This window comes from Callorhinus ursinus, unplaced genomic scaffold (genome assembly GCF_003265705.2).
Source record: "Callorhinus ursinus isolate GAN/ISIS: 27379988/994484 unplaced genomic scaffold, GSC_fseal_2.0 scaffold73, whole genome shotgun sequence".
NCBI lineage: Eukaryota > Metazoa > Chordata > Mammalia > Carnivora > Otariidae > Callorhinus > Callorhinus ursinus.
The window spans coordinates 4,583,782-4,607,124 of record NW_027397135.1 but is presented as its reverse complement, the minus strand read 5'-3'; the positions used below and the strand labels follow the sequence as shown (position 1 = coordinate 4,607,124).

Sequence of the window (23,343 nt, the reverse complement as noted above, 5' to 3'; positions counted from 1 at the left end):
CCCTGTGTATGCCCATTGCCCTAGTATAATGATTTATATATCCCTCCATTTCACTTTCAAAAGCAACTTGGTTTAGATGACAAATTATATGGCAATCCTATTAGGAAAAACCCACAAGGTCAATTGCACTTATTACTCTTTGTATAAACTGATACTAACTCTGAGAAAAGCAGTGTTACTTCCAGAAGTTACAATGAGAATGTGTGATTATCTCAATTTTCAATGAATCTTGGTATTTATATTGTTAAAGAATTAACATTTAAGGGAAGCCTGGGTGACTCAGTTGGTTAAGCGTCTGCCTTCGGCTCAGGTCATGATCCCAGGGTCCTGGCATCGAGGCCCGCATCGGGCTCATTGCTCGGTGGGGAGCCTGCTTCTCCCTCTCCCTCTGCCTGCCGCTCCCAGTGCTTGTGCTCTCTCTCTCTGACAAGTAAACAAATAAAATCTTAAACAAACAAACAAACAAACAAACATTTTAAAAAGTCAAGCATGGCTGGGATTATGGTCCAAGTAGATAGTCCTAGACCCACCTCTAATATTCACTAGCTTTGTGATCTTTGTTAGGTCTAGGGTTAAATTTCCTGAGCTCCAAAATGAAGCCACTGGACTACATCATTTTCTTTCAAGCTCTAACAACCTATTCTACTATAAATATCCATATGCCATCTGGGAGGCTGGCCAACATTTGTTCTATAGAATTAAAAAGTATAGCTTTTAGATTAGCACGTGCCAACACCAAGGAGGCAATGAGGCCCATGGGAGAGACCAGGCTGGCTTTAGCTACCAGCTCCCGTCCAGAAGCTCCAGGCTGGGGGCGAGTTTGTGTCAGGTTTGCCATCTATAAGTCCCAAGGCAGTCTACCATAGTGAGAAAGCCCCTAGGATTTAGGTTTTAGAATCAGTTTAATCTTAAACCTTAGCCTTTTGCTCGTCTGACAATGGCAAGGCTTTGCTTGCGTGCCTCAGTCTACCTCACAGCGTGGCTTAATTTCTATTGTGAGGCTCCAGTGCTCCTTCCAAGGGTAGAGTTTGACAGGGGTCTGGGTGGGATGGGCAGGGCACAGACTCCTGCCCACTGTCTCAGCCTCCTGCCCTCCTCTTCTCTGGCCTAGGGCTTTTTTATATGGTCCCTGGGGCAGGGCAGCCAACCTACTAAATAAATATGTGCCTTCCCCAATCATTTTCCCTGATTTAATTCTTTGCTCTCTCCCCCAAAGGCCAAGATTTTGAAAAAGCCTCTTTCCCTCTCTTTCTGCTTTTCCTTCCTTGAGAAAGTAAATAAAATGTTCTGGCTCCCCAAATCAGATAAAAACCAAAAGATACAGGAAGTATCACAGAAAAAAAAACATTAAATTTTTACAGCAATATATGCTATAAGATTTTAATTAGTAGTCTATATAAAACGTTCAACACTGTGCCTCGCGCATTGTACACACGCATCTGTAATTATGAGTATCTGCTCTACAACGTTATTTTAAAGGGTATTTAAAACATATGCAAAATGCTTGACATGTTCAATAAACATCACTCATATTGAAGAAAAATGATTTTGATCTTAATATAAAGACTAAAATTGTTTTTGAAGGAGGAAGTTAACTGGACATAATAATTCTTTAAAAGTTTTGAGAATTTGTCTCCTATTGCTCATTTTTATCTCCTATAAACCACATCCTATGCTAACCTCCAAAATGTACAATTAGATGTCCCCGGCCTTCATGTTCTGGAAGCTAGTATCAGCAAAAATAACCATTAAGCCTCCCAAATAATACCTGACTTATAACACCAGCCATTAAATCATCAATACACTGGACTGAATGGAATTATTTGCTTTACCTAAATCTAATGGCAGGAAAATGGGAAAAGCAAAAGCATAGATTAGGCTGTGGTGAGAACAGATTCAGAGACCTAGGCTTCTAGGCATATTCCAGAAAAGTATGAAAATGAACCAGGCTTCTCAGATTTCTTCCAGCTTCTGGGGCTACTTCAGTAAACAGAACATGTCTGAGGGAGGTGAAAGCCATTCTGGCTAACTCACAGGACACAATCTCTCTCCACTGCCAACGGTTTGAGTCAAGGGCACTGGGGTGGCCCTTGCAATGAATGTGTGGGACTAAGGGAGGAAAACCAAAGAACCTTCATGAAGGCTAGGAAATAAGATTGGAACACATAAAGAAAAATGCCATGTTGCTATGTAGAAAGACTATGCCGAATTCACTAAGTTTTACGGTTAACATCCCATGCAAAGTCTCAAAGAATACATAAGTAGACCTCTGTCTGTCTGTCCATCCATCATTTCATCACCAGTCTCCTCTTTTACTGTATAATGCCCATGAGCATAAACATGTTTGAGCTCTAGGTTTGCAGCACTCCTCTAGCTTTTACCTCATTTCTCTACTACCTTGCGGAGGAAAGCTTTTGGAAAGAACTCTCCAGGAACACTGCTTCCCTCCTCAGTCTACCTATTCTTCAGCCCATTTCAGTCTGGCTTCTGCCACCAACACTCAATGATACGGGTTTTGCCAGATCACAGAAGAGATTTGTCATGATCATGGGGCCTCTTCGATCCTCATTCCCCCCGCATTTGACAGAATGGGAACTCCCTCTTCTTGACATGCTTTCCTCTCTTGGGATCTGTGGCTGGACAACTTCCTGATTTCCTCTTCAGTTTAGGGTTCCCTCCTCTCTCTTGAGTACGTGCCCTGGGTAATCTCGTTCACTTCCATGCCTTAAATATATGGCTTTGGTAGAAACTGACGAATGTCTCCGGCCTTGCAGGACCTGGCGGGTTGTTATTTCTCTGAAGAGGCAATGCAGCTCACCTGCTGCCCCCTAGTGAGGCGGCTCGGGATGCCTGGTAAATTGTGGCGCTTGGCAGGGTTTGGTTTCCAGGCTGAAACTGTCAAGCTGATTCTGAGCTTCGGTAACAGGGTCCAGGAGACCAGATCACCTTGGCCTCCTAGCTTTCCTCCTGACCTGGCTCCAAACTGCATCCCTAACACTCCCTCGCAACTTCACGAACACGGAGAGGGGGAAGGCAAAGGGCGTCAACGGGTCAGGAGAGGAGTAGGGTGACACCAGGGCATGGCCCCTGCAGGATGTGTTTCCAAGCCGATATAAACAGCCCGGGGGCGCCAGAACATGCTCTCTGTTGCCCTCTGCTGTAGAGACGAGCGAAGCCAGCGGCTGGAAGAGACGACTCCCTTTAGAGAGGCAAGAGCTGAAACAGAATGCAATATAGGCCACAGGATGACACTGCTTCTCGCGGGCTGCAGTAAAGGCAGAACATCTATTTTTGTGTGTTTGCCAGGGAAAGAAGCACTCATCACAGACAGTAGAGTTCTTGAGCACAGATTTAGAAATTCTGACGGACTATCTTGTCCCTGAAACGTAACAACTGCATATCGGAGGGTGGGGGCTGGGACGGGAGAGTTCTGTAAAAGGAGTGTTAGTGATCCCCACACCGGGAATGTCTGAAAGTCCCCTATTTTTGTACTTCATAAAAGAAATCTTGAATTTACAAGTCATACCTCACAAATTATGAAAGAAAAAATGGTTCATATTTTTAATAGATTTATCACAATTTCTTTAAATGGGAGTCATCCATAGTACACCGAGGTATCAAAACTCAGTTTACCCACAAAAAATATATATATTACATAATGCAAAAGTCCTCACGTGGGTATCTGCCTGTTTCATCGGAGTTAAGGTTTTGAATAAAGGAATTTGAAGAGAGGAGAGCCAAGACTTGCCCTGTCTTGAAACGGTTCTGGCTGCTGTGTAGGGGACAGACCACAGGAGATCAAGGTGGCAGCAAGGACAGCAGTTAGTGGGAGACTTTGATATTCTAGACAAGATAATGGGGGCTCTGATGGGGGTGGAAGCAGTGCAGATAGTGGTGAGTGGTCAGATTCTAAGTATATTCTTAAATATAGAACCAGTGGGATTTGCAGATTTGCTCAGACTGAATGTGAGAGGGGAAGAGACAGAGAGATAGCAAAGCCGATGACTGAGGTGGGTTTTGGAACTGAGCCAACTAGGAGAATGGAGTTGCCATCAGCTGGAATGGAAAGTTCTAGGGAGTAGGGGAAGTAGAACTGGGAGAGAAGGAATTCGGAGTCCGGGATCCTGAGTTTAAGATATCTGCTAGACATTCGACTGGAGATGCCATGGAGCAACAGAGCACGAGTCTAGAGTTCAGGGAGAGGCCCATGCCAGAAACATTAGATTGGAAGGAGTCAACATACAGTGCTATTTAAGGCCATAAGTCTGGATGAGATCACCAAGGATGGAGCCTTGGGCACTCTAAAGGCTGGGGAGAAGAGGAGGAACAGTAAGGGAGTCCAGAGGACACTCAGGTAGGAGAAAGGCTGTGAAGCCAAGTGAAGGCGCTGGGAGGGGAGTGAAGCCTGCTGAGGTGGTGGTCAACAAACAGCTCCAGATGGTTGATTCCAAGTCTGAGAGATGGGGTGCGCACTGCCCTGTGGAGGGGGCAGGCACAAAGACTTGGACGGACTGTGAAGGCCCGAGAGGGTTTAATGAGGAGCCTGGTTTTGACCAGGGGAGTGGTACAATCACAAGTGTGCTTTAAACTACCTTGGGGCAGTGACACTTAGAAGCATATATACCAGGTAGTGTGATACAAGGTGTGGTGGCGGAGAAAGGATTTGTAACTTTCGTTTATATACTTTGCATTGTTTCATTAACTACAATCATGTATCACTTTTGTAATTTAAAAGCTATCCAAGAAAATTAATTAGAAATGTGGGAAGACTGGAAACTAATAATTGGAAAGTGCATAGTAACAACAATTCAGGAGAGAGATACGGGGTTAGAAGGAGGACGCCGGCAGGGAGATGGAATGAAGTCAGACACCAGATTTTCAGAACCTGGTGATCGGCTAGGACCTGGTTAAAGAGACAGGAAGATGGAGGGGAGTGCTATTATGCTGAGGTGACACGCACCTCACCAGTCTCTCACAACTACAACATAATGCGAACCCTCGTGGAGACTTACTCTCCAAAAGTGCCTGGTAAAATGTCTCCACATCTTGAGGGCAGGCGTCAGGCAGGGAGGGGGATCATTTCCAATGTTCAGAAAAATTAACAAATCAGTTACATGAGTCATTTAATTCAAACTCATGATGCTTTTTTTTTTCCTGATAGCAAAAACTGGTAGTATGAAGTAATAAAATGTATTCAAAGACGACTTTAAGGGGACAACCTCTTCAAAAAAAAAAAAGATACACTCTTTTAGGACACTGTTTCCTAGCAGAAACGAGACATCTGGTTTTGCTATCTAATTTGGGGATGTATTTTATGTAACATTTAGCTGTCCAAACAAGAAGTGACCCTGCCCACGTATGCTCCCTGGGTCTCCCTGCATGTAGAGCACGCTGCTAAATCAAAGGACAATGTATTAGCTAGGGACACACAATTCCAACACTCTGCTAAACAGGCAGCTGAGATGCTGAGTAGGCAGTGGACGATTCAGGGGTGGACGGAGATGGCTTCAGATTTCATGACTCACTGATTCTACCTGAAGTATATTTATCTTGAGTTTGACACACAGCACTTCTAAAGCTCGTCAAGAGTTTAACAAATAATTATCTGCAGAGGAGTGCCTTAGTGTGAATACCCAGATAACCAATTCCTCCAGAATCTCCATTTCATGCTTAGATAGGACCAAACCTTGAAGAATTATTTACTGGGATTCCAACACTTTGGAAGTTTTAAGGATTTGTTTTTACTGAATTGTACTTCAACACAGTATTGGTCTATACTGTACCTCATGAAATTGATTCATTTTCCTTCTAGGGATACTAACATGGATTACTCCATCACAGAATTGTCATTATGAAGTACCACAGAAGAGACGGCCCTCAGGTTTTAGTACCGAGATAGTTGTGTATTTCTGGAACATGTTTCTTACGTTGTGAAGATTTATCCATATAGGTTCTTTCAAGGGAAAGAAAACTTGAGTTGAATTCACTGTTTCCAATAAGTATTCAGGCTAATGTGGCATGCATTTTATTTAAATCTATCTCTAGGCTTTATATTATTTTACCTACTGATTTTCCATTTAACTGTAATTCCCTTAGCTCAGTGTGTGTGTTTTTTTTAAAAGATTTATTTATTTTAGAGAGAGAGTGGGTGTGCACAAGTGGGGGGAGGGGCAGAGGGAGAGACTCTTAGGCAGACTCCCCACTGAGCAGGGAGCCTGATGCAGGCTCCACCTCAGGACCCTGAGATCCTGACCTGCCCCGAAACCAAGAGTCGGACGCTCAACCGACTGTGCCACCCAGCTGCCCCTCTCAGTGTGTTTTAATAACTTATCTCACTTTTTTTTTTTTTTTGAATGAGGCAGGAAACACATAAAATAGTAAACTTCGGGTTCAGGATAGATACAAGAATGGGGCAGGGAGAGGGAAATTTGAAATGAATTACATTAAGTTAAAGAGACCATTTTTACAAAGAGATAAATATGATATAATGAAAAATAAAGGGATATATTAGAAAAAAATGCAGAAGACAACATTCTTAATACATGTTCTGTATACTAGTGAATCTACTCATAACTCCTTTTAAAAATCTCTCCCCAAACTATAAAATACAAATCTCATGAGCCGTCTAACGAATTCTGAATGTCATTTTGATTTAGTGTAAAATATGAACAACTATTTCGAAGGAAATTAACATCATACATCCCATATAAAGCGAATTCCACCAAAGGCAATTTTAATTTGCTAAAACAAAACAAAACTGAACAGAACAAACCTCCTCTTGCTGCCACAACCACCATCTTAAAAAATACCCAAAATTCAAATAACCCATTTCCAGGTGTTACTTAAATGAAAGTATCTGTGTATTTTTGTGTAAGAAAAACCACTGGCTGGCAAACAAACAAAATCAGAATCAAAACACGTAATTCTTGCTATGAATTTTAAATCATTTATTTTTCTGTACTGCAAATTTTATGTTTACTTAAAACCTTACAGTATAACAGAAAACAGACATATTAACACATTGTGCCTCTGTATAAACAAATATTTTCAGAGTTTACTCCTGGTATTTTCTTCAAATTACCCCACAAAACTCACTGCTTTGAGAGAACATTTTACACTAGATTGATGATTTAAAAACAAGCTCAAAACCAACATGAAAACAAAGAATTTTCCTCTCTTTCAGGACAAATGTTTTTTATGAAGGTATCCTCTTCAAACACCTTTGGTCTTAATTCTGGGTGAACCAGGATGGTCGCTTCCTGTCTCGTTCAATGATTCTCTTACCGCGATCTTGTTCAGACGGTGCCTCTCCTGTGTACAGCACCACAGTCTCCACGGACGGAGCCTTAAAAGGGCCCCCTTCTTGTTTCCCTATCTGTCTTCTGATTTCTGCAGTCTCCTTGCACACTTTCTCATAGCAATAGCCACAAAGGACGTGTTTCAGTTTCAGGTGACCACATTCAGGACAAACGTCAATATTGTTCTTTAAAAAAAACAACAGAAACATATTTTAACAAGAGGCGTAACAATGCACACGTAATCATGGACAGGAATAATGCTTGCATTTGAACTTTCTTGGACTGTTCATGTTGCATAAGGTCATATACCATCTAGTTCAACCTCACTTTACTTTTTTTTTTTAAAGTAGGCTCCATGCCCATTGCAGAGCCCAACTTGGGGCTTGAACTCACGGCCTGAGATGAGATCAAGAATTGGACACGCAACCGACTGAGCCACCCAGGCGCCCCTCAACGTCACTTTAAAAGGGAAACTGAGGACAAACAAGTTTGAGTTAACAGAAAAAGTGGGACTAGAACTCAGGTCTACCAACTGTGAACCTGGTACATTTTTACTTAAACACAGCAGCCATGTTAGATAAAATGATACTCTATTCCCCCACCTTCAAAGACTAAATATCTAATAAGGAGTCCTTCAACACAATGGGAGGATCCATACAGCCAGCATCTTAATAATGAGACCAAGGGAAAGGGAACTCACTTTTTTTTTTTTCGGTCTACCCCTGGGGAAAACAAGGTGACAAACTTTACAGTTGGCTCCCCTGATTTATCAGTGTAACTTAAATTCCTGTATGAAGCCTCTGGTGTACTAGAGCATATGGTGTAATAGCTGGTATATGGTATAACTTTTTCTTTTTTACGAATGAACACTGATTATTCCTTAATGTAAAACTCCCTTGTTACGCTACAATTTGAGAATGAGTTTTTACACACATCTACCCAACTTTCATAAGACAATTACAACCTCTGAAGAAATCCTTTCAATGTGCTCTAAAGGTAGATTTGAGGTGGAAAAGAACAATTTTAAGTAGGAGCAGCAAAGAAATTCCAAACACTTCATAAGATTAACATATAAACGTTTGTGAGGCAATGACAAAAAAGAATTGCATTTTCTGAAAGGAGTAAAGAACCTTGTAAATGACTTGCCTCACCAACTTCTCATCTTCCTTGCTACACTGGACATCGGATTGCATGTCTAACTGAAGGTGTGGGAACGATACAACTGGTGCTCTCTTCCTGATCAAAGCACCAGCATATTATACTATGTGTAGCTGGAAGCAGTTCAGTGAAGAAAATGAATCCACAGGGTGCTATTCTTTTCCCTCAGAATAAACGCAGTGAGGGAATTCATGGAACAGCTTACCCTCATTCTTCAAATTTTAAATTCTCTCAACCAGATTGTATATATTATTGTTTTAATGACATACTTTTCAGTTTCAGACTTTAAGTCCAGTTCCAAATGTGACTCAGTAATACTTTTTGGCTTGAGTTCTAAGGGCCTGGTTTAATACTGAATGTTGGAAGTTTATGAAGTCAATTCTTTGTTCTTGAGTTTCATCTGCAGGGGAATGTCATGGAGCAAACAGTAACTCAGATCATGGCTGTTAAAACCATAAGTTAACAAATCAAAGGTAATAAACACTGTAATTTTTGTTTACTAGATCGATGAAGAGTATTTCCATGGGGGCAGAGAGAAGGGGTGGAATGGGAGTGGAGATCTGGAATTGTCTGAGGACAGGAACACACCAGAAAGTTTCAAGAGAAGAGTTCAAGGATCAGACTGCCTAGGCTCACATCCTCCCTCTATCACTTAATATTTGTTTGTGACTACAGGCAAATTCTTTTTGCCTCATTTTTTTCAATCCTAAAAATGAGCAAAGCTGTATTTACTTTGAAGGGCTATTGTGAGGATTTGGTGAGATAATTCACATAAAGCACTTAGACACACCAGGGGCACTTAACAGATGTTAGCTATTTTTATTACCTACCTAAGGATTTTTTTTTCACAGTATTTTATTTGTCACAGTGAAGGATAGAATAAATATGTATGGGTTAGTACAACTTGAGATCTAATATACCTACTGCTTCTGACTTTAATTTTAGACTTTGCTATGATTAAGTTTACCCACATATGACTCCAAATCACCAGCTCCTAACAAAAGTCACATAGGTTATTCACAAACTAGTCCCCCGTCCAGACTCCAGACTCTCTCCTTGATTGTGGTCCTAATATTTAGGCTACAGGACAGTAGACACATAAACATACACAATGAGAATGCTATTATTTTATTTAGGCCAGAGGGAAGTACATGTATAAGCTCTAAGAATGATTTACCCATAGGCTACGTAAGTACCAAGAGGAGATGCAGTGGTGGATTTGAGAGAAAGCACACCCACAAAAATCAACATATTACCTTAACTTTAATAAGCTTCTGAGGGTTTCTTCTCCTACAGCGGTTAACTTCAATGCTGCGTCTGTTCTTAGGAGCTGCCATCCAAAAGATACTATCGGAAAGGCTGAAAACCTCCTTACTTCCATTGGTATCATTTGATGGTTTTGTAAATATAGCTGGACCTTGGACTGCTAATGCTGGTCCTACAAAAACAAAAGGTGGAAATACACCATGGATTTCTAGTTTCTAAATGACTCCTTACATATCATCCTCCTTAACAATCAACAGTGATTATGTCAAAAGACATATAAAATCTAGAATATTATACTCAAGAGACATTAAACAGAAGCTTTAGCTATTGAAATACACTAAAACTTATACATAAAGCAATTTTAAACAACATGAATAGAATTTTTTCTTAGAGGGACCTGCTGAAATGAATCAGTAAAATTCTACCAAGAGTTTCTCACCTTCTGAAATACACAACTCAGGGGTTTAGTAGTAAACATGAATAAATCACTCAAACTGTCCACATTCTGCTTGGTAGGTAGTTCCTATTTACTTTACCAGTAAATCTAAGCTTGAGATTCCCAAAATATATTTCCAACCTGCACTCAGATAACTGCCTCTTGGCACCTTTTTACTATATACCAACGGAGTTAGTTCCTTTGTCATACAGCCTGGTAGGCCCTTTAAGTCACTTAGTTCTTCATAATACTTGATTACTGTCCGTTCTCTAGAGAAAAGCACTAGCTCACCACTCATGATATTTACTTATATGACTACCAACGTTTCAGTTTTGCTTTATCCTTTCCCTGCTCTTCCTCAGACCTAGAATATGTCTTTTGGTTTTAGGAACTCTTAAAAAAACATACAAAGCTGTCTAACATTTAGCAACTGGTATTTCTTTTCAATATATCCGTTAAGAACTGCGAAGCACAGCTCAATGGTGACCAGCACAAGCTCTGGCCGGCCTGTGTGACCTTGGGACCTCCGTGAGCCTACTTCCTCGGCTGAAAAGCGGTGATACCTAACGGGATGGTGTGGAGATTTCCCAGGAAGCACACGCAGGCTTTGGCTTATCATGGGCTCTCCGTTCAGACTCCCTGGGTATTATGTTCGGTATACCTTAGAAATAAACGTGGACTGTAAATGACAAAATAATGACAATTTTAACATCCAAGATCCTTCTAACTAAAATCAGTTTCCGGGGAAAACAGAGGGATCAGCAGGATTCAACTGCAGAGCTCAAACACCACAAAGGAGGACACGCTGCTTCGGGGGGTGGGAGGACTAATACGGAAACAAGATCTAGATAGTGTCGACCCTGATCTAAGCTAAAAAGCTTGGTTACATTCTGTGTATGAATGGGACAATCAGTGGACTTTCTCTGTCTTTTGGGGTTGGGGAAGGCAAAACCAACCGCTTCCAGTTTCTAAGTAAGGCATTACCCCGGACAACGTCCCCTACGCGCCGCGGAGGATCAAAACGCGGGAGGAGCGCGAAATATAAGCTGTTGTCTACCAAGCTGCCCGGAGTCCCCTCATCCGATCTCTTTTCCACGGCGGCCTTCCTTACGTACCCCACGGAGGACTGGGAAAACCTGGTCCGCTCTGCCGAAGTTTCCGCTGTAGTAGTTCCCAACAGCTCCGGAGGAGTCCCCGGGCTGCCGGCCACGGTGGGACGACAAGCACCAGCATGGCCGACGCCATCTTCCTCGCCCGAAGACCACGCCCACCTCGCTGCTGCGTCCCGCCCCCACCTCGAGCATGCGCACAGACGCAGAGTCTGGCAAACCTGGCTGCTGGAACTACAACGCCCAGCATGTCCCTGGAGCGTCTCTGACTCTCCTCCAATCAGAGAGAGAGAAAGGAAATCGAGGTGAGGGGAAATGGAAAGAAACCGGCTCCAGTGCGCATGTGTGCGGATGTGCTTTGGCACTCCAGGTAAAGATGGCGGAGCGCGGTTACAGCTTTTCGCTGACTACATTCAGGTATGGAAGGGGCTCCCAAAGTCCTCCGCGGAGCGGAGGTTCTAGGAGTTCCCTCTGCCCCGTTTTTTCCGTCCTGGTCTCTGGCTTGATGTTTCCGGGGGGCCCAGTAGGAAGTAGAGATGGAAATGCGACTTTGCAAAGTCATTTTCTTGGCCCGCCCGCGGCCTGGGAGCAGCGGTGCTGGGAAGCAGCGGGAACTCGGGTTTGGGGATCCAGGGCGACCTTGGGGCTGCGGGAGGGTAAGGTCCTCAACTAGCGATTTCCTTTCGCTTTGGGGACTGGAGAATAAGGCAGTTTTGGATTAGGTGCCTCCGGGTGTCCCGTTCGGAACTCAGGATTTCCTTCCTGACCTGTAGGCCTGATTGGGGAGCTTCTGGACCTTGGAATCTTGGTCAGATCTTTGGGGTCCTTTTTTTTCTCTTCGGAAAACCGCATCGTTACAGTTTGGTCTGAGTCTTACAGTCTCCATTTGGTACTTCGAAATCTCTTCCCACTTTCGGTTTCTTCCATGCCCCTGTTAGAACTTTAAGGACTAAAAATGAAAGCGCTAATCTTCCTGTCAGCTAGTGTTTGTGGGCCCCAGACTACGAGGTTACATTTCCGTTTTGGCCATTTTTTGGAGGGTGAGGAGGATATGTTTACTTTACAAAAGATTGTAGGCTTTTCTATTTTAGAACAAGGGATTAATAATAGTACATTTTTCAAAATACGGTTGAGATAAAACTATTGTTCCAAATGTAAGAAAACCATCAGCGAAGGGTTTAATAAATCGACCCGGTAATGATTTAGTTTGACCATTTTCTTACGGATCAGTAATCTCCCATTTAGTTGAAATGCAGTTCTCTCTGACAGCTGAAGGCAAGCGGGATCCAACTTGTTGAGTACTTTCTTGTGTGGGTGCACTTAACCTACTCTATTTCTTTCTACTACCATGTGTGATACATGTTATTTCAACATCTTACAGATGAATTAACCACAGGCTGAACAAATTAAAACTTGTCCAAGGTCATAGATGAGTAGCTGAGTTCACATTCGAACTGGGTTCTTTCTGATGATAAAATTAATACACTTTCTATTACTGTATGGTGTCTTTTTAAAATACTAAAATACTTTCTTTACACTTGGCAGTTTTCAATAATAAATGAGGATTTTTTTAACTTTTGTATGTAACAACATACAATGATAGAGAACAGTGTTTGCTAAATAATCACTCTTCATGTTTGTGAACAAAGCAAACTTGATTCTTTAAGAAGGTGTAATCCTTTCTTTAGGATAAGTGGAGCTGAAACATAAAACATCATCAGGGACTGAATACATCTGTAATAATTTATTAAAATAAACTTGTTTTTTAACATAATGGTTCAACTCTTTTGATTTAAAAATTTTGTTTCTAGCCTATTGTAATCAGAATTAAACTATAGTGGTGGAAGTTATGAGGCTATATGATAGGATGAAAAAGTATTCTTGTGGATTACATTCAGTTGAGGATATGAGTAAACAAATTGGTGTCTACTAATCCATTCTGAAAAAAAGTTTTTCTCTTAGAAATTTTTATTAAAAAAGAGTAAAAGAAGAAACATAACTGTAGATTGGATCGTCAGGAAAAGCCAGTGCTTGGGGGTAAATTGTGAGACCAGAAGGTGAAAAAAGCCAACTATTTGAAGATTTAGGGGTAGAGAGACTGGTGGACAGAGGAAAGAGGATATGTGAAAGTCGTGAAGTTGGGAAAGAGCTTGAACTACAGGAATTGATAATAAGGCCAGTGTGCTAGAGGGTAGTGAGCAACCAGTTAGCGTGGGTAAGGCCACTCTCACAGAGCCCTGTAGACCAGAATAAGAAGTTTGTATTTTAGGTGAACCAGGGAGTTATTATAGGATTTAAGTGAGAGGTGATGTGGTACAATGGTAACTCTGGCTAGGGGGATTGAAGTAAGAGTGGAAAAGAGGAAAACTGGTTAGAAGGCTGTATCAGTTATCCGAGGTAGAGATGCTGGTTACTTTGGAATGGGCTAGTGGCATGACTGACTACAAAGATTGTTGATTGCTCAGTGAGCTCAAGACTGGTGAGCTTTCATATAGGAAGATGCAATGGTAGATGTGTGTGCAGGTGATTGTGGGAACAGAGAGAAGATATATTTAAGTTTACCTGAGCCTTTAAAATGTTCCCCAGGAGTATTTGAGTTAGATTTTGAACAATAATTGAAAGCTGGATGGACCCAGTGAGTCATGATAGGATTATTGAAATAGTGACTAATAAAGTAAAATATGTGCAGTCTAATTTTAAAAATTTAAATACCTTTGATGTTATTTCACTCAAGTTAACTAATTTTGTCATTTAAGAGTCTTTAAACTGCCACACCTAGGCTTATTCCATATATAGGTCTGGTTGTGTCTCTGTCAGCCAAGTGATTGTGATTCCTGGAATAGGTTATATGTTAGAATACTGACCGAACAGAGCTTCCTCACACTTTGTTGAGGAGGACAGACGTTGTAAGACTAATTTAAGCATGATGAATCTTAGCCAGAGAGGAAGTATGGGACATCATAGGCATGAACATATGGGATTCAACCTAGTCTGGATGGTCAGGACAGCTTCTCTAAGAACATGACATTTCTACTAAAGATTGAAGGATGACCAGGAGAGAGTTCACCAGAGGAAGGTGAGATGCATTCCAGACAGAGATGTTAGTTTATCAAAGGGGTTTTTGAATTCTAAGAGTGGTCTGTGTGTCTGGAACAAAGTTGAGGATTGAGTGACAGAGTATCCATAATCTTATGAAGATGAAAGAAATGACCTTCTGAAATTCAAGGTTATATTTTCATTAGTAGACTGGAGATATAGACCAAGCTGTGTCATTCTAGACAAATTACTTTCACTCAAAAACTTTTCCTTTAGGGCGCCTGAGTGGCTCAGTTGGTTAAGCGACTGCCTTCGGCTCAGGTCATGATCCTGGAGTCCTGGGATTGAGTCCCACATCGGGCTTCCTGCTCAGCGGGGAGTCTGCTTCTCCCTCTGACCCTCTTCTCTCTTGTGCTATCTCCCATTCTCTCTCTCTCTGAAATAAATAAATAAAATCTTTAAAAAAAGAAACCTTTTTCTTTATCTGTAAAATTAGGTTAGTCTGTGAATTTGTAATGTTTTAACTTAACAACTGGATTGAAATAAAGTATGATCTTAAAAGCCAGTTCAGGGCTAGTAATTGGCTACAAAACCCATGGAATCAGATATGTTAAGTATCACCAGCTCATAGCTTCTAGAAGTAGCCTTACATAGAAAATATTTTGTCATGGGTGATAACAAAGTCTTACATCTTAGGCCATGCCTACTTTCTAAAATGTGTAACTCCCCTCATACGAAATATATGCTGTTGTTTAACAGACACATACATGTTCTTAATAACGTAACTGTTTGGTATTTACTTACTGCTAATTTTGTGCCAGGAACAAAAGGCATCTCTTTATTTAATCTTCACAACAATCTTTTGAAATAGGTACAGTACTGTTATCCCCACTGTGAAAACTGAGACACAGTGGGGTTAAGTAACTAGCCCAAAGTCAGAAGGTTGGGAAGTGGTAAAAGGCAAAAACTAATGATGTAATATATGGTGATTAACATAACAATAAAAATTAAAAAACTAATGATGTAATGTATGGTGATTAATATAACAATAAAAAATTTTAAAAAAAGGCAACAGTAATGATGATGTTGCTTTTAAGAAACAGACAAGAAGCGGGGGGTGGAAAGGAAAAATAAGGGCTTCACTATGAATATGTTCAAATTGCCTGGTAAACTCAATTTCTGTACAGCTTTATAATGTGAAAGCTCAGCTGTTCCTTGATATTTGGTTAATGGATTTGACCTATATATCTGCCCTCTCTCTGAGATATTTCTATTATACATATTTGAAGATATGTGAATTTAGCAAATACCTTTGTTTCTTTTTAAGCCCATCTGGTAAACTTGTCCAGATTGAATATGCTTTGGCTGCTGTAGCTGGAGGAGCCCCTTCAGTGGGAATTAAAGGTAATTAAATGTTTCATTCATTTCAGATGCCTGTTAATAGTTCTAAAGTTCTTTTGGAATTAATTAGTAATTAATACAAATAAATAGCTAGGGCAGCATAATTTTTAACAGTTCTTTCTGTTGATTTACAGTATTTTGAAGTTTAAAAAAAGTAATAAGCCAGTAAGTCTAAGAAGATGGTTAAAATTTTTTTTCAAAATAAATGTAGCTCCTTTATCTCTTAGTTGTAATAACAGTTAGGCTTTCCCATTGAGAAAACTGAATATTCTTTTGTTTTTCTGCTAATTATATATAGTTTTTATCCTTTCTATAATTTAGAAAGTTAATGATAAAACTTAATCTAAAGATATACCCCCTTTTTTTTTTTAAAAGCCCGTATCATTGATTAAATTTCAAATTATAAAAACAGTAGCCAAGTAGGCAGGAGTCTGTTATTTTAAAATGTATGGACCCTTAGGTGTCCTGGAATAACTTGAAGAGATGTTGGGTAATGCATTTAGCTATAGGGATTCCTTAGCACAATATAGATGACCAGTGAGGGAAAAATGGATTTACTGTTTCTTAGGTGATTTTAATATAGAAAAGGTTTTATAAGGAAGAGGAAATAAAGGAGTTTGGATGAATTGCATCCATAATTAGAAAACTGTTGAAGCAGAGTCTTTAAGTGATTAAACATTTAGCACTTTTTTTTTTAAAGCTGCAAATGGTGTGGTATTAGCAACTGAGAAGAAACAGAAATCCATTCTGTATGACGAGCGAAGTGTACACAAAGTGGAACCAATTACCAAGCATATAGGCCTGGTGTATAGTGGCATGGGCCCAGATTACAGGTACTTTTACACTATTTGTTGTTTTTTCACCATTGTACGAACTGTTTGTAATTGTACCTTGAGGAGAAAAATCAAGGGATGTTTTTCCTTTAATCTCCCAACCCTTTATTTTTGTACTTTGTTTAGCAACCGCAGCATCATTGGCAGCAGAATTTAGCTTGCCTGCATGGACTACACAAAGGGTCGCTTTAAGGATAACTCAGTGCCGCTCCGTTGTAAAAGAGGAGATCCAGTACTTCTCTTAACCTCTGTTTAGTGATCTTTCCCTTCTGATCACAACCCCTCTACTATCCAAGGACGAGGCTGTTCTCTAATGCATTTTAAAAACAAAAGCAATAGAACTTATAATAAACTATATTTAAAAAAAGGTATCAGGCAGCAAAAGAAAGCAAGCATTACCATTCAGAGTTAACCCCAGTATTTTTATTTGTGTTCTTAGCAAAGGGACAGAATTCTCAAAGGCCACTGGAGTGAAACATCAGGGCCTTTGTTATATAAGGGTACTAGCAAGTTGAAAGAGATTGGCAGCTTTCTGTGTTTGTCATTTAACAAGTAAAAAGGGTATTTTAATTACTTCATTCCTGATTTTTGGGAAACAACACAGGTAGAACCGAAGTTTCACTCAGAAAAAGCAACAGTGTTGCTGGAATGTGGTCAGGCTTCACTACAGTAGATCCTATTACCCTTGTATGGAAGGGATGCCACAGTGTACTCACGGAATACACTGATAGGACAGGAGCACTGAGGATAAACTGAGTCTTATACCGAGGGGAAATGTGCATAGTTCAGATCCGCAGTACAGGAGCAGGTAAAGGTACATTCTGTTTGTCTTGCTAATGTTTTTCATTATCATATACAATATTCTTGATATTTTTTAATAATTAAAAAAATTTTTTAAGTTATGGATAGTTTCTTGCTGTTCCTTAATCCCTGAAGGGTACTCTTTGAAGTGAAATCTGTGGAAAGGATGGAAGCAGAGTGAAAAAAATGTGTGTGTACGTTGTGTGTGTGTGTGTGTACGTACGTACATACGTGTACTATCATGTGGGCTTTTGTGTGTTTTGGCTTGACTGAGATATAAAGACAAGATGACTGCCCTCAGGAAAGGGGGCACAATCTTGAAGAAGCCTTGGAGGGAGGTAGAGCTCCCATTGTGTACGCTAAATCTATTACTGCCGAGCTGACTGGTACCCCTTGTCGCTAATTTTCTTCCGTTTGTCTTATCCTTGACACATCTCCTATGGCTCAGCTCCTCTGTGTTGCTCTGGTGTCTTCTTGTAAGTTAACTGGAATCAGATATCAGAGCAAGACTAGCTTTGAGCTGATTGCTACTATTACACAGATACATATAAGTCTTGTGCTGTACGTATATATCTATAGGAGGAGAAGAGTCGTTAAATAGCAGAGTGTTGAGATTTTAATTAAATCTTACTTCCTTGTTTGTTAGAGTGCTCGTGCACAGAGCTCGAAAACTAGCTCAGCAATACTATCTCGTTTACCAAGAACCCATTCCCACAGCTCAGCTGGTACAGAGAGTAGCTTCAGTGATGCAAGAATACACTCAGTCAGGGTAAGTTGATTTTATTATTTGAAATGTGTCATGAATTAGAAAAAAGAAACCATTTTAGAAGAGTGGATATATTTAAAAAGGGGACTTACTATTCCTGTATTTATTTAATAGGTAGAGAAGATCACTATGATGGATATTTCTGATCTTAATTGGATCTAGAACATTTTCTTAAGGAAAAAATTAGAGTGATTTCTTGATATAATTGCAGAAAGCAGCTTCTAGATAATTTTCTTTTGCCAGTGATTAAAACACTTCTTTATGGGCAGACAGTGATTGCTGCTTCCAAACTTATCTTTCCAACCAGAAATGATTATAAGCACATGATGAAAGCAATAACTCTTTGATACATCCATATTCTTTTAATTCTCGAATCTGGGTGTGCATGTGGATGAGGTAGTATAAAGGTAGTTGCTGATACATAAAGCTAGTGGAAAAGCTGCATTTTTTGAAAGTTGTCATTTTGCTAAGACACAAGATGTTACTCCAGATTTATTAACCCCGATATTTGTGTCTCTCCATTTACCAAAATGATTTGAATAGTGTTCCTTAGTACCATAAAGAGAATTTGTTTTGAATTGATTTGTTCAGAAGGGTATGAAATCCTTCTTAAGGAATTTACAAGACTAATTCATTTTACCTGATGATATGCTTCATTAATACTTAAGAGTATTAATAAATCCTTACCTTAGGTTGACTTTAACACCATGAAGATGCCAAGTAATTTCATTTTTCTTTTTTTCAGTGGTGTTCGTCCATTTGGAGTTTCCCTACTAATTTGTGGTTGGAATGAGGGGCGACCATATTTATTTCAGTCAGATCCATCTGTAAGTATCATCAGACATATTGGAGGGATTTGTTCAAGTACTCTTTGAACATCTAATAAAAACAATAACCACGAAAAGTTTAAAATTTAGCAGTATGTCCTTTTTTCTTGTCCACTGGGGCTTTAGAATGTATGGAGTAGTGCATATTCATTTGCACATTTAAAATGTTGGTAATACAGTCTCGTGATGAAGAGGGTACATTAGTTCTGCCCTGTTTTTCTGCCTTTTCTTATTCATTAACCTCACATACTTGAAAGATTTGTTGGAATAGTTGTTATCAAATCTCTTCAAGTTGGTGGAATTTTGTTACTTTGACAAATGTGATGAAAAACTTGTGTCTAGAGGACAGTGCTGTGCTCCTTGCTATCTATTTAATCCTGGGGCTGGCTTGAGTGGGACTCTTCCTGCACAAATACAGATGTAACTTGTGAAGCCAGTGCTCTGCAAAGTGGGTAAGCTTGTCTCCTTGAAAGCAGAAGATTGAAAGCAGTATCTGAGTTAGAAGGTGTTTGTAGATGCTGCTACTGCTTCACAACCATCTCATTTGCTGTGAGGAAAACCAGAGGAAAAAAAAATCATGATTAGGAACGGATCTTTCCAAGTGTGTGGATCATTAAATAATTACAAGTTCATCCAGTGTCAATCTTAAACTCTAACCTTGTAATCTGAGAAAGCAAAAGAAAAATATTTTGGTTGGCTGTTACTTAAATGAGAAAACTTAAGTATTTTGAGAGGTAACCGTGTCTGTGACCCCATCTCTGAGCTGCTGAAGCTAAATGACAAGCCCTCTTCCCTTCCTTCCATTGGGGTAGCAGAAGCCACCGTCACTGGCATCCAGGTTTCATTTTTTGCCCTTTTCTTCCCTGTTCTATCTAAAAGGCAGCTGTTTTAAAGTATGTTTCTTTAAGTGTTTTTCTTGTGTGTGTGCATATGTATTTTTTTCAACAGATGAGGCCATGTTATACACAATTTATTGCTGCTTTCATTTAATGTTAGGTTACGAAATATCAAAACTGAAATAATTTTAACGAAATGCTGTCTCTTTTTAATTTATTCAGCAGTAATAAAGACTTGCTCATCATTTTTCATACATATATGATAGATTTTTAGAGCCCTTCAATCCTAGTAAGCTGAAATAATACTTTTGCTTATTTGCCTTAAGTTAACCTGTTTCCTTTAACTGACTTTCTCACATAAATTGTATACCATGAATTACACATATTCAAAATGTACAATTTAATGAGTTTTGATGGGTGTAAATACCTGAGAAAGATGTCACTACAATCCAAATACTGAACCTCTCCATAACCTCCTGAAGTGTCTTCATGCCTTTTTGTTACTTACCTTTTCTAAAAATAGTCTATTTTGTGACATATTCCATTGCATTCCAATATTCTGTGAACTTAGAAGTCAGAGACAAATCTATAGAACTAAAGAAGAAATGGCAGGGTGCTCTAGTAAGATTAATGATCTAAAATATGGCTTATCCTCTTCTCTTCCTGATTAGGGAGCTTACTTTGCCTGGAAAGCTACAGCAATGGGAAAGAACTATGTGAATGGGAAGACTTTCCTCGAGAAAAGGTAGGCTAACTGTAACTAGATTTAGCCAGTTTACTTTGTGGTGTTCAGCTCTTCTTAAATCATTAATATGAATCTAAACACATTTGTTTTATTACTTTGTATTCAAATACTCACTTGTGTAGCCTACTTAGAAATAAAATAAACAAAAACTTCTCTCCACCCTGGCTTCCTAGTCTTCAGTATATTAAGTGGTAATACTAGATATTTAAGAACTTTTCTTTCTACATTCTTACAGTTGTTTCCTAAACGTTGTTTCTAATTTTTACTTTGTTTCTTCTCCTACAATCTAAAAAAAAAATGAAAAATCGTTGGATTTGGAGTAAGAAATTTGCGAGGAAAGTTTAAGTGAGTTAAGTGATAATAGTTTACATTATGACAATTATAGAAAAAAATTGTGAAGCCAAATACCTGGTATTAATGGTAGATTAAATATATGCTATATATGCTTGATGAAAAGTGGAGTACTATGTAAAAATCTGTCACTACCATAGCACAACAACCTGCTCTTATTTCCACCTGTATTCTGGACTCAGCATTAGTCCACCATTTTGAATGGCAGAAGTTTGTAATTGACTAGAACCAACAGATGAACCTTCTCAGTACATTTTTCACATAATGTTAAGGTTACTAAAAATCTTAAACCTGGGATTAATTGGTACACTTAAATAATTTCAAGATCTTTCTTAAAGCACTTTCCTTTTACATATTAATAGTGAGTCTTCAAACATTTCACGGGTTACAAGCTTCATGATTTTAGGAATGCACGCCAAATAATTCTTATTTGGGGACAGCTATTGCAGTGAGTGGACTAAAAGAATTAATCTGTAGCTTAGTGTTTTTAGGAGTGTTTTAGATTTTTAAAAATTCTTAATGCTGCTGTCAGGTTTAAATAATCATAAATAATGTAAATTGTGCCATAAATCATTGTTTTTTCAAAAAATTCTTTAGATATAATGAAGACCTGGAACTTGAAGATGCCATTCATACAGCCATATTAACCCTAAAGGTTAGCACAATTTCTAACAATGGGATTTATAATGAGTTTTATAAGTAAATGCTTGGAAAATTGACCTTTTGCCCTCCCTCTTCAATAGGAAAGCTTTGAAGGGCAAATGACAGAAGACAACATAGAGGTTGGAATCTGCAATGAAGCCGGATTCAGGAGGCTCACTCCGACTGAAGTTAAGGATTACTTGGCGGCCATAGCATAATAACTAAGTGACTGAAAAATCCGGAATTTCAGATAATCCCTCTACTTAAACATGTTTAAAGTATGTTTTGTTTTGCAGACTTTTTGCATACTTATTTCTACATGGTTTAATGGACTGATGTTTTTAAAATGACACTTATAAATCATAATAAACTGTTAAATCCAACTTCCAGCTTTTTAGGAGTTAGTAAAATTTTGAAATAGTCATTTCCTGCTTTTTATCACAGTTGACTTCTGGAAACTGCATTGCAGAGCAGAATGGTGAAATCACCTGTTAGTCTTCATGCAATTTTGGTTCAGTCAAATCTTGCTACACTCTTTACTGTCAGATGTTGTCTCTGTGTCAGTAAAGCAAAATGCTGATTTTGGTAAACATCACTGCGTTTAGAGCTGGGAGAATCTAATGCTTTCATGGTTTCATGAGACGATAGGAAGCATAGGTGTTTTGTAGGTGCCGTTAGGTGTGCATCAGTGAAACCCAAGGACACAGGTTGCACTCGAGCTGTGAAGGGTGCTAGGCCCAAGAGTCTCCTATAGGAAATCCGTGATGCAAGTAAATAAAAAGTGGTGGACTGGTTTCTGTTGGTTTCTCCATCACAAGTAGGTAAACGTATTTAAAAGGAGTCCCTTAGATTCTACTAGACTTTTTAAACTTAAGGATGAACATAAGTGCTGGAAATAAAATCCTAATATTTAAACATCAAAGCTATGGCTTAAGGCTCTCCCTCATTCATGTAAGCTCAGTGTAATCAGAACCTTTGCTGCAAATTAAGGCTTGTACAAGTAGGCAAATAATGTGAACTCTATTTTTATTATATGTGAAGACATACAGCTTAATTTTTTTTTTAAGATTTTATTTATTTATTTTGACAGAGACAGCGAGAGAGGGAACACAAGCAGGGGGAGCGGGAGAGGGAGAAGCAGGCTTCCCGCTGAGCAGAGAACCCGACACGGGGCTCGATCCCAGGACCCTGGGATCATGACCTGAGCTGAGGGCAGACACTTAACGACTGAGCCACCCAGGCGCCCCAAATTTTGTTTGTTTTTAAGGCATTTTAGGATAAGAGAAACCATCATTAGTCTGGCCCGCAGAACAGAGTTTATGAATATCGTCATTTCTTACTAACAGACCTATAGTAGGCAGTTCCATGATTCAAATGTGGCTCAAAAGGTTTTAAGATTTACCTGACTGTAGGAGAAAAGAGCCTTACCTTGAAGTGTTTTGGTCAGGTTTCCCAGTTCTCCCCACCATCACGATAGCTCTGTATCTTAGTATAGGAGGCAGCAACTTTATTATGGGAGATGGGAGATGGCAGCTTGACCTCTGACATCAAGGTGTTTGTCTTGAAGGCCTTATCCATTCATCTCTCCTGTGGGCTCTTGGTCTGTTGAGACTCCAGCACACTAGAACAAGAACATAGTAGTAGAAAGGAATGGTTTTTGGGTCAGGTCTTAACTCTCCCACTTACCGGCTCAGAGGGTTTTCTAAGGACAAAATTTGATGATGCAAATGAAAGGTCTGCAGGGTTCATGGTCAAGTATTCTGTATGGTTTAGCTGCCTTTGGATTTGTTTAATAAGCCCTCTCTAATGTCTGATATTCAAAACCAGAAGAATACCAA

The 23,343-nt window shown here is 39.5% G+C and overlaps 2 protein-coding genes across 2 annotated transcripts; one reads left to right on the top strand and one right to left on the bottom strand.

The window, feature by feature from the left end:
• Positions 1–6,798: 6,798 nt before the first annotated feature.
• Positions 6,799–11,440, bottom strand: MRPL32 (mitochondrial ribosomal protein L32). The gene is made up of 3 exons (XM_025853173.2): positions 11,274–11,440; positions 9,713–9,894; positions 6,799–7,483 (listed from the first exon to the last, which is right to left on the bottom strand). Exons 1-3 carry the CDS (start codon positions 11,401–11,403, stop codon positions 7,229–7,231), a joined length of 567 nt encoding a protein of 188 aa, XP_025708958.1. The 5' UTR covers positions 11,404–11,440; the 3' UTR covers positions 6,799–7,228.
• Positions 11,441–11,545: 105 nt separating this feature from the next.
• Positions 11,546–21,888, top strand: PSMA2 (proteasome 20S subunit alpha 2). Its single transcript, XM_025853145.2, has 8 exons — positions 11,546–11,684; positions 15,631–15,707; positions 16,405–16,537; positions 17,985–18,107; positions 18,850–18,931; positions 20,439–20,512; positions 21,461–21,518; positions 21,607–21,888. The coding sequence occupies exons 1-8, from the start codon at positions 11,644–11,646 to the stop codon at positions 21,721–21,723; spliced, it is 705 nt and encodes a 234-aa protein (XP_025708930.1). The 5' UTR covers positions 11,546–11,643; the 3' UTR covers positions 21,724–21,888.
• The last annotated feature ends 1,455 nt before the right edge of the window (positions 21,889–23,343 follow it).

Excerpts from the sequence above, each read along its gene's own strand:
- MRPL32 (XM_025853173.2), bottom strand. The coding sequence starts at position 11,403 with ATGGCGTCGGCCATGCTGGTGCTTGTCGTCCCACCGTGGCCGGCAGCC. Across the intron at positions 9,895-11,273 it reads TTTTCCCAGTCCTCCGTGGG|GACCAGCATTAGCAGTCCAA; the intron begins GTACGTAAGGAA and ends TTGTTTTTGTAG. Across the intron at positions 7,484-9,712 it reads AGAAGCTTATTAAAGTTAAG|AACAATATTGACGTTTGTCC; the intron begins GTAATATGTTGA and ends TTTTTTTTAAAG.
- PSMA2 (XM_025853145.2), top strand. The coding sequence starts at position 11,644 with ATGGCGGAGCGCGGTTACAGCTTTTCGCTGACTACATTCAG. Across the intron at positions 11,685-15,630 it reads TTTTCGCTGACTACATTCAG|CCCATCTGGTAAACTTGTCC; the intron begins GTATGGAAGGGG and ends TTTCTTTTTAAG. Across the intron at positions 20,513-21,460 it reads AAGACTTTCCTCGAGAAAAG|ATATAATGAAGACCTGGAAC; the intron begins GTAGGCTAACTG and ends AAAATTCTTTAG.